This window comes from Hippopotamus amphibius, chromosome X (genome assembly GCF_030028045.1).
Source record: "Hippopotamus amphibius kiboko isolate mHipAmp2 chromosome X, mHipAmp2.hap2, whole genome shotgun sequence".
Lineage (NCBI taxonomy): Eukaryota > Metazoa > Chordata > Mammalia > Artiodactyla > Hippopotamidae > Hippopotamus > Hippopotamus amphibius.
The window spans coordinates 123,603,271-123,613,987 of NC_080203.1; the positions used below are offsets into that span (position 1 = coordinate 123,603,271).

Here is a 10,717-nt window from a genome sequence, read left to right on the forward strand (position 1 = left end):
TTGAAATCAAATCATATGAAAAAATGCTTTAAGGAACTATGGATGTTTATAAAAGAAACTGAAGAGGAAACAGGATTATAATGTGTAAGAGTTGAGGAAGCAGAAATAAGACTCATAGATGAGTTACAAGGAAACATATTTCCCTTCAGTATAAGAAATATAGTTCTAATATTTAGAGTTATACACAAAGGAAATTTCTTATGGGGAAGGGAATATTCAAGGCTAATCCTATCAATGGAGGCACTTGATTCTTTTCCCACCTCCATTAATTATGTGCTTTCTCATTATTATCTTTACACAACTTCATCTTATCAGTGATGATCATGCATAGGTTTCTCCCATCACACATGTAAAGGAAACTTCCTCGGCCTCATATTCCACCAAGCTGCTGCCTCTTCCTCCCATCCTCTTTGAAGCCTGACTTTGAGAGAGCAGCGTGCACTTGTGATCTGCCGTCCATAGCCTTCGCTACTCAGTTAGTCAACCTAGTCTGGCTTCTGCCTCCATCAAGCCACCCAAACGGATGATCTTTGTAATGTCACTGTGGATAAATGTTCTTTGCAATTTCTCTTACATGACACTTTTGACCACATCCTGCTTTTTGAAATCATCTCTTTCCTTGGTTTCTCTGACATTACACTCTCTTGCCACCTCTCTGACTCCTCTGGCCACTCTTCTAAGACTCTTTTGTGGTCTCTCTCACATCTGATGCACACTGATGCTCACTGATGCTCCACCAGGCTCTGCCTTGGGTCTACTCTATTCTCATTCTACACAGTATCATTTGTTGTATTAGTGACCCCCATTGTTCTAACTGCCATTTATACATTGTGAGACCTTACTTCCAGTGTAGCTCTCTTTCTTCTGAAGTCCGTGTCTCTGTCTCCAAAGACGAACTGAACGGCTTTATTGGAAAACCCTGGGGTCACTTGAAACTCAATGTAGCCAAACTTGAACTTATAATCCCTCACCTCAGCCCACTCCCACCCCCTCAAATTCTTTTCCTGCAGGTTCCCCATTTCAGAGAATGGTTGGTAGGATGTCCCCACCTTCATCTTTACCAGCTCTCCCTAGTCCATCAGTCTGTGAGTCCTGAAGACATCTGCCAGATCCATCTAATTTTCTCCATTCCCATTGATACTACCTTGAATCAAACCATCAACTTCTGCCTGGATTATATCATCAGCATCATTATTAACTTCACTAACATTTACTGAATGACTACCATTTACGAGGGGCTGTTCTAGTAACATATATATATATATTCATCTATTTCGCAAAACAAACATGAGAATAGGTACTCTTATTTTTCCCATTTTATGGTGGTGAAAATTGGTAAACTAAGGCCCAGAGAGATTAAGAACCCTCCCCATGTTCACACACTTGGTAAGTGAAAAATCAGGATATGGATCTGCAAGCTTAACCAGTTCACTACATGTAGGGGCTGAATAAATTTTCCTTGACTTAATAAACTAAACTGACAAAGTAAATTCTAGTGAATTAGCTGTAGAAGGGATTTTTGCTGTGGGTGAAAAATTAGACTACAGGAGTATTTCTCAATTGTCTTTGATGAAGTACCTTTTAAAATTTCCTATCAACTGTGGTCTCATATTTTTGCGTGATACAGTATCGTGTGCTTGGCTTTCACAGCAATATTGAATACAGTAAAAGTTTCTGAACACTTACTTTCCATTTCTCTACTCAGTCGTCATGGTCCAGTAACAGACTGTGGACTGGCATCAGTCTGTGGACTACACTTTGAGTTCCACTGGACTAAAGGATCCATGGGATCCCTTCAAACACTAAGATTTTGTATTCAGTAGCGTTGTAAACAAGACTCAAAAGGGAAGAGCTTTCGCCTTTGAGAATTTACATTGTCAGTGGGAATAATCTACTCTAAACATAACAACTAGCAGAGTGGTATATGCTAAGCGCTGTGGTGAGAAAACCACATACATATCCAAAAAGATGCAAAATACATGTTCCGCAATCTTAGAGAGCATAAATCTAGTAGGGTGGACTTGACTAATACCCCCAAAATGTGGAAGAGAGAAGAGTGTGATTCAGAATATATCCTTTAAGAATATACAAACAGAAGACCTCATTCAGATGGCAATTATTAAGGGATATTTCAAATATGGAGTGGTATTCAACAGTTTTTTTTTTAAACTGAGACTTGCTCATACCTACTGAAATTGAAATATACCAAGAGATTTTTTTAAGTGGAAAAAAAGCAGCCAAATGATATTGCCAATTATATATCCAATGAGGAACCTGTATTTGGAATATACAAAGAAGCCTTACAACTCATTTATAAACAACCCAATTTTAAAATTGGCAAAGGATCCAAATAGACATTTCCCCAAAAAAAAATACAAAAATGGCTGATAAGCACATGAAAATACATTCAACACCATTAGTCACTAGGGAAATGCAAATCCAATTACAATGAGATTCCACTTAACACCTGTTAGGACAGTTATAATCAAAAAGACAGACAATAACAAGTGAAGAAATTGGAACCCTCATATGTTGCTGGTGGGAATATAAAATGGTGCAGCCACTTTAGAAAACAATATGGTAGTTCCTTAAAATGTTAAACACAGAGCTACCATGTAACCCAGCAATTCCACGCCTAGATATGTAAGCAAGAGAAATTAAAACATACATCCACACAAATGTCATAGCAGCAATATTCATAATTGCTAAAAAGTAGAAACAACCCTAACGTCCATGAATAGACAAACAAATGATGCGCAGGTAAACAGATGATGGAATATGGATGGCATATCCATATGATGGAATATTGTTCGGTAATAAAAAGAAATGAAGAACTGATACATGCTACAGAATGGATAAACCTTGCAAATGTTGTGCTAAGTGAAAGAAGTCAGACACAAAAGACCACATGTTGTATGAGTCCATTTATATGAAATGTCCAGAAGAAGCAAATCCATACATACATAAAATAGATTAGTGGTTGCCAGGGGCTGAGGAGGAAAGGAGGGAATGGGGAGCGATTGCTAGCAGGGCACTAGGTTTCTTTCGGGGTAATGAAAATGTTCTAAAATTAGATTGTGGTGGTGGTTGCACCCTGTGAACATATTAAAAACCATTGAATTATACATTTTATATGGGTAAAATGTATGTATGTGAATTATATCTCAATAAAGCTATTAAAAATAATTGTCATTGCCAGTTCCTTGGAGCAATTCAGAGACAGATAAGCAAGAGGGATTATTGATCTGTTAAAATAATTTCTATGTTTTTGTGCATCTCTAAACCTAAAGTCATGACCCATTGTTCACTAACTCAACCAGCATTACAAAAAGTGAAGGATTAAAAGTGAGAGCAAGTTTACCTGCATAGGCACAGCTTAGCGAAATGCCTCAGGCAAAGAACTGCCCCAGGCTGATGCAAGACAAAGTTTTATTAAAACAACAACTTGCCCTTTAAAATACAAGTTCCTCTCCTGCCTCTTAAAATTAACAGCTATTCAGCTACTTTTATTTCTGAAACTGAAGTGTTTTGGCAGTTCCTAATTGTGAAATAGATGAAATATCTATGGAAAACTTATTTTAAAAGAACCATTCCCTAAAGTCTTACAACCAGAGCTCCCTCCAGGCAGGCAAGAGGTTGAACAGGCAACATGACCATCACTTGAATGCATGACTTATCCACTCCAGGACTCTGCACACTCTGGAAACCAAGATATGTTCTTCAATTTTAGTTTGAAATAATTTAAAATTTAGAGAAAAGTTGCAAAAATAGCAAAAAGAACTTCCGTGTACCTATTATCCATATCCATATTCACTACTTTTAGTGATTTGTCGCATTTGCTTTATCATATTCCCTCTCTCTCTCTTTCTCTACCTACACACACACACACACACTTTTTTTCTAAACCTTTTGCAGATAGCTTGCACATTTACCCTTTAATCTTTCAGTGTGGATTTCCTAAATATTCTAACATATTCTCAACATATAATCTTACATAACCATGGTACAGTTGTTGCAATTGGAAAACCTAGCACTGATGCAGTATTTTTATCTAATCTATACTCCGTATTCCAATTTTATTGATTCTTCCAACAATGTACTTTATAGCATTTTTGTTCCTAGTGTAGTATCTAGTCCAGGATTACACATCCAGTTCGGCATTTAACTGGCATGTATATTTAGTCTCCTTCAATCTGGAACAGTTCCTAAGCATTTTTTTTTTTGTCTTTCATCAATATTTTTATTTCATTCATTATTTTTAAAGAGTATTGGTCAGTTATTTTACAGAATATCCCTTGATATGAGTTTATCTAATGATTTCTCATGATTTGATTTCAGTGATACATATCTGGCTGGAATACTACATGCCTGATGTGTCTTTCTCGGGTATCATATCTGGAAGCACATCATGCCCATTTAGCCTTATTGGTGGTAATAATTTCAGTCATTTGGTTAAAGTCTGGTTCCTTCACTGCATAAATTTTCCTTTTGTAACTTTATAAGCAATCAGTGAGGAGCTACTGTAAGACTGTAAATATCCTATTCCTCATTAAGCTCCCTTCCTTCTCAATTTTAAAGAGAATTTAAAATAAGGCTCACAATTAAAAAAAAAAAGTTTCAAAACTCTTGACACACATACAGAGCTTGTCTTCTCACTACGTGTTTGTGGTGAAGTTGTCTTAGATTTTAAACCCAGGGGGGCAGGGACTGGCCCATGGAGCTTACTTGGTACATAATGCAATCGTGATATGGGTTCATGATAGCAATGACAAATTCTTAGCAGCAGTGACAGATCAGCTTAGACTGGATATTTCAAATATGATACATCCATTCTAAGGAGAAACTGGAAATATACTCAAATTGAAATATATCCAAGACATTTTTAAGTGAGAAAAGCAGGATATATAAAAGTATGCACAGTATACTCTCATTTATGTTTTTTAAAACTATATTTGTACTTTTACATATGAATATATGTAAATTTATAGACACTATCCTGGAAGAATATACACCAAACTGTTAACAGTAATTACGTCTCTGGAGGCAAATGGAAGATTGGCGAGGGGGTGGTGCTTGGTCCGTGGGGAATAAGACATTCACTTTTTAGTCTAGACACCTCTGTTTTTAGAACAGGAATGCATTTATATTTTATTAAAGTATACATATATTTTAAAATATTTATTTGCTAAAAACACTTACTTTGGCATTATTTTCAAGATTTCCTTTTTGACAGCCTGATTACTATTCATGTGAATAAAAGGCCTTGCAGATAAATGAAGTCTCCCTTTGCCTCCATCTCACTGATATCTATGTGATATATACATGTTAAATGTATACTGTGATGTGCATAAGTATGCATACATGATGTGTATGATGTGCTCCCCCAAAATGTAAAACAGAGACATAATTTTCTACCATTCCCCAACAGTCCTTTCACAGTTGGTGGTTATTTAACCTGTTAATCATATTGAACTTGTCATTACTCTAGCAAACCAATAATGTAATTAGCCTCCAAGAACATACACTGAACAGATGTCAGACATCGGCTCAGGGAAGTAGAGATGTAAGACAGTGAAGAGTTAACACAGTCTTTCTCGGTCTTTTCAATCATGATTTATGTAGAGAGCATGACATAGCACTTTATTTATGGTAGCTGCTATTTTTTTTAACTTGTTATTTATGAAAAATTTTCAAAAAATACAAAAGTAGACTGTACCTCAATATAGTCATCACCCAGTTTTAATAGTTATCAACTCAGTTAATTTTGTTTCATCTCCCCCACCAGCACAACCACCACTACTATTGGGGGGCTATTCGCCATGGGTCTCTTGTGTTTCTGCCTATCTTGTGAGCAGAGGTGCTGACTGCCTTGTTATGAACTATCTCTTCAAGGATGTTTGTATAGTGAACAGCCTTGGACAATAAAGATAGTCTCTCTTCAGAGCAGAGGGCAGATTCATTTACTGATCAGTATAACAAACATAAGTCTCCAGTGTAAGGTTAGGCAGCTTTGCTTACTGCCTACTATAGAAGATTCAGTTTCCCTCAGCTCAGGGGTCCCCAGCTGTGATGCAAACCTAACTGCTTGCACAATAACTACCTGGGCCACTTCCCATTGCCCCATGGGACTTGGAAAGCATGATGTGAACATGAAACTCATGCTGCTTGCTGTTTGGTAAATAGTAAAGTCCTTTTTCTCTGACCCAAGTATGCTTCTGCTAGTATCCATGAAAGTGTGGCAGACTAACTTGTGAGCTTGTAAGTAGGGTAAAATCTAAGACTCTTCGAAGTTCTTGACACCCACTTTCTCGCTCCCATATTATTTTGACATTACATTATTCCATCCATAAATACTTTGGTAGGTAGAAACTATTTTGAGTATTCTTTGAAACCATGAAATCAAAGATGATGGAACTTAATTCCACACAAGTGTTTATGTACCTATACCAACATCCCAGGGATCAAGTTTGGTAACTACAGACCTGTGATCCCTTCATCCAAAGAAACTCTTGGGACTAAATATACTTCAAAACAGATTTTTCAGCTTACAAAAAGGTCATAGAGAACATAAACTATATATTAAATAACATGTGCAGTAGGGTCTGGGGCAGCGCACAGTAAGCGAAGATTGATATTTTTGCCACGAAACATGAATATTCACACAAAGTAGGATAAAAGAGAGATTATAAATAACCTGTCTTTAGTTCAGCTCAAATTTTATCACCAAACAAATTACAAGAAACTTTAGCTTGTCAGTTTGGGATTTTAAGACCTGTAGGTAAGAAACTAGGGACCTAAGCCTTTTTCATCAAGTTCAAGATTTAGGCCCTGATAAGCAGAACCATTAAAAACAACAAAACAAAACAAACAAATGAAAAAAATACGCCAAATTTTTCCCAGACCTTTTATTAGTAAGCTTGGCCTCTTTTTAAAATAGGGCCAAAATGAAGTTCTTTAATGTACTGATAAGATTTCAAATTATATGTATTAATTTGACTATATTAGTGACATGATTTTTATCATATTTCCATTGTGTAAGCATTAAACATTTCTGAGCTCTCCTGATCAAAGTGGAAAATGAATGATAAAGTCATTTGAATAACAGATACACAAAAGGTCACATACAAAAATTAAAAGGCTGGATGTTTAACTAAGGACGAATAAAAAAGGGGCTTGGACCAGAACAAATTGTGTCTGGAAGGTTAAGGGTTATTTACAGCTGTGCTCAGTCAGCAAGAGGAACAAGGCTTGCAGTCTGTACACAAATCATGTTCATGTCAGACAGAGAAAGCCGGATGCCCAGGAAGCCTTTTCCTTCTGTTCTCCTGCCAAGGAGAGGGATGTATAGGCTGGTAAACTTGAAGCTGAGTTTAGAATAGATGAGAATGTGGTCCAAGAATATTTAACTGCTCTAAATAATATCAACCTCTTCAGGTTTGATGGATTGCATATCTAAGTAGGGGGAAGGAATGTCATATTATTTATTGAGTATCCACTACGTATCTGACAATTTGCCGGGTGCGCTTTTATACTGTTATCCTAATAAAGATAAGGAAGGTAAAGTTCAGGGAGATCGAACAATCTGAACAAATGAATGACTTTATGTGAACAAGCATTTGTTACAATTTGCTAAGTGCCAAGCACTGTGATATGCATTTCAATACATAGATGAGTGACACAGCTCTCCAACCTTCAGGGATTTCCCAATTTAATAAGAGAGACAGATATATAAGGACATAATTATAGTGTAATTTCATATGCGGCTGTTGTGGCTCAGAATTTTAAAACCAAACTACGTTGCTGAGAAAAACTGCATTGCAGGAAAAAAGAAAGATTTTTTTTTTTTTACCAATCAAAGGTGGGGACAACCCATCCTAGTTCCCCAAAACACTGAAATTTAAGGTTTTCTTTTATATTCAAAAAGAAAGTACGATGCCTTCTGAGAACTGCCTTGTGATCAACAGGGAAGAGGATCTTTATGACCCTTGACTAGGCAAGGGGATCTTGGATCTTATGTCATAAATAGGTAACTCCAAAATAGCTATGGGAGTGTAAAGGCTCAGAAAATCAATATCACTCCCTTTTATAAGTTTTCCTAGCTCATCTTACCATCCGCTCATTCCAAGGATTGACAGCAAGCTAATCAACCTATAGTTTGAAGAATCCTTCTCCTTATTGGAAAAGAGAAAGACCATTTGCCCAGGTCTCACTGCCCAGAAGCTTTCCTGACATTGCAGATTTCTCCAAGATTCCAGACAATAATTTCATCTACCGGATCTTTTGCGTGGCTTGGTACAAAAGAACATAGGTTTTGGGTTCATATGTCAGCTCTGTCACCCTCTCTGAACTACAGTTTCTCCCTAGCATACAGAATTTTTAAAATACAATGTAACATTAAAAAAAACCCAGAACCTGGTGCTAAACCATTCGTAAATGACCTGCTTCTGGGTCGGGGTTTCGTACGTAGCAGAGCAGCTCCCTCGTTGCGATCTATTGAAAGTCAGCCCTTGACACAAGCGTTTGTGAACAAAAGAAAGAAAAAAAGAAAATGATGAAAAATAATTTAGTTAAAAAAACAAACAAACCCAAAAACCTAAATAGGAGACAATGACCTGGCAGAGTATAGAACTCACTGATCATTAGATAATGGCATCCCATAGTCATTACTTTGAAGAATGTGAAATTGAATGATGCAAAAAACAATTCAGCTCAGAAGTAAATACATGCCCCTGTCATAAGAAAGGAGGTATATTTATGAAAATGTAATTGAGGTGACAGCAAAAGCAAGAAATAAGATAATTAAAAGCAAAATTATGCAATTATAATCTACAGTCAAGCACACCTCTCTCCCCATATTATTATGGATAATTTCTGCTGCTAACTTAGATTCTGGCCTTAAAATCAGGAGGCAGAGGCATAGGTAATCTCTTTCAGTCTGGATGCTGACCTCAGGTCTCCTCCTACATTCCCCTCTGGAGGGGAAATATGTTCAGTAGGCTCGGATGGGTGAGAGGAGGAAGACATCTTCAGGGGAGCAGGATGGGGGCACTGCACATCAAGGTTCACCTGGCGGAGCCTGAGATGGCCAGAAGCCACCCAGAACTGACCAAGTTCCTGGGGTTAGAGAAATACCACAGAGGAGAAGAGGAGTTTCAACTATGTTCCTAATGACAATATGTGCATGTTTCAAAGTTTCATCAAGGACTAGTCATGAATTCACATAAATCCAGCTCAACTAATCTCTAAGGAAACACGAGTAGCTTCCATAGATTATCTTTCTTTTTTTTTTTACTTTTAAGTGATTATTAGTACAATATCAGTACACCAAATAGTAATATGTAACAAGTTCTTGAATTCTAACATCTAGTAATTCTGAATAAGAGAAACTAAAAGCAGCCCATACTAGTACCCATTGTTCTAACCCTTCACCAGAAAGGACTATTTTAAGGCTGGCTGCTGCTTTCACATAGATTACAAACAACTACTTACTACTTTTTCATAGATAAAGCCCCTGACCTTCAAGAAAGATTTAGGGGAAAAAAAAATATTTAATCCCTTTCTTTCTCAAGAAAAAAAAATTTTTTTAACCATCTCTAAGAAAGAAAAAGTCAGTGTTGATAATATGCCACTTGCGCAAATAGGCATAAGAAAACAGACAACATATACCCATTAAATTTCTAAGAATATGAGGTAAAAAGATAAAATCTTTGGATAAGCTCTAAGTTTGTACAAAGAAGCTACGTTTGCTATTCTGCAAAAAGTGAAGGGACCTATTATATAATACAGAAATAATTTAATGCCTTTTCACAAGAATATAACCCAAGCCTTGCTAAAGCTTCATATTCCATGAAGGCATCTAAAATGCCAATCCACGGAACAGGTGTTTCTCTTCTTCCCCTATCCATTTATGCGGTAGTTCTCATGGATTTCTGGCCGGATGTCGCAAACAAAGACCAAGAGGTTATCCAGGACTTCATCCCTGTTCTGCCGGCAGTAAGTCTGGAGGATGGTCATCTTCTCCTGTGTGTCCTTCTCCACTTCAGTGCTACAACTGCGGTGGGATCCCAGAGCCGCAGCTTCCTTAGCCTTGAACTCCTTCTCCCTCTGCAGGCAGTACTGTTCAATTTCAGCCTGGGCTTCTTCTTTGGCCTGCTTCAGCCTCTGGTTCTTTCGCTTGCGGGCCTCGGACACATTCTCAGCGGCCCACTTCTTGGCCTGGAGCAGCTGCTGGATGCCCTGAGACTGACTAGCCATGGCGGCGGCGCATAGATTATCTTTTCTCAGTCATCTCTACTCACTCTGGGAATTGAACCTCCTCAGCTTCCCTTGGCATTGAGATTGAGACTTGGGGGACAGTTAAAATAACTCCTCTTCCAACCACTTAATGATTTTTCAGTGTATTTATATGATCAGCAAAATCCTGATTCCGGAAATCCCAAATAAGCAAAATTCCTTCCTTTACACAGCTCTTCCTCTCACCACCCTCTGCTTAGGGAACTCTTCCTTATCACTCACTTCCCTGAACAACTTTCAGCAACTCTCAGTCAATTTTCCTGACACCTGCTCTATGTCTATACTCCAAAAACACTATTAACAAAAACACTATTGTATTATGAAAATTTCCACAATGATTTTTTTTCTCCATTCTTATTTCTTTCACTAATCTTTATGCTCCCCAGTCACTAATGCAGTTTTGTTCCTTTCTGGGGTGCCGTGA

General features: G+C 37.4%; 1 protein-coding gene across 2 annotated transcripts; it reads right to left on the minus strand.

The window, feature by feature from the left end:
* Positions 1-9,888: 9,888 nt before the first annotated feature.
* On the minus strand, positions 9,889-10,254 carry LOC130841246 (V-type proton ATPase subunit G 1-like). Of its 2 annotated transcripts, XM_057717303.1 has the most exons (2): positions 10,150-10,254; positions 9,889-10,029 (listed from the first exon to the last, which is right to left on the minus strand). In XM_057717303.1, the coding sequence occupies exons 1-2, from the start codon at positions 10,252-10,254 to the stop codon at positions 9,898-9,900; spliced, it is 237 nt and encodes a 78-aa protein (XP_057573286.1). In that variant the 3' UTR covers positions 9,889-9,897. The 2 variants fall into 2 exon arrangements, with proteins under 2 accessions (XP_057573286.1, XP_057573285.1); XM_057717302.1 differs by having other exon boundaries at positions 9,889-10,254.
* Positions 10,255-10,717: the final 463 nt, after the last annotated feature.

Excerpts from the sequence above, each read along its gene's own strand:
- LOC130841246 (XM_057717302.1), bottom strand. The coding sequence starts at position 10,254 with ATGGCTAGTCAGTCTCAGGGCATCCAGCAGCTGCTCCAGGCCAAGAAG.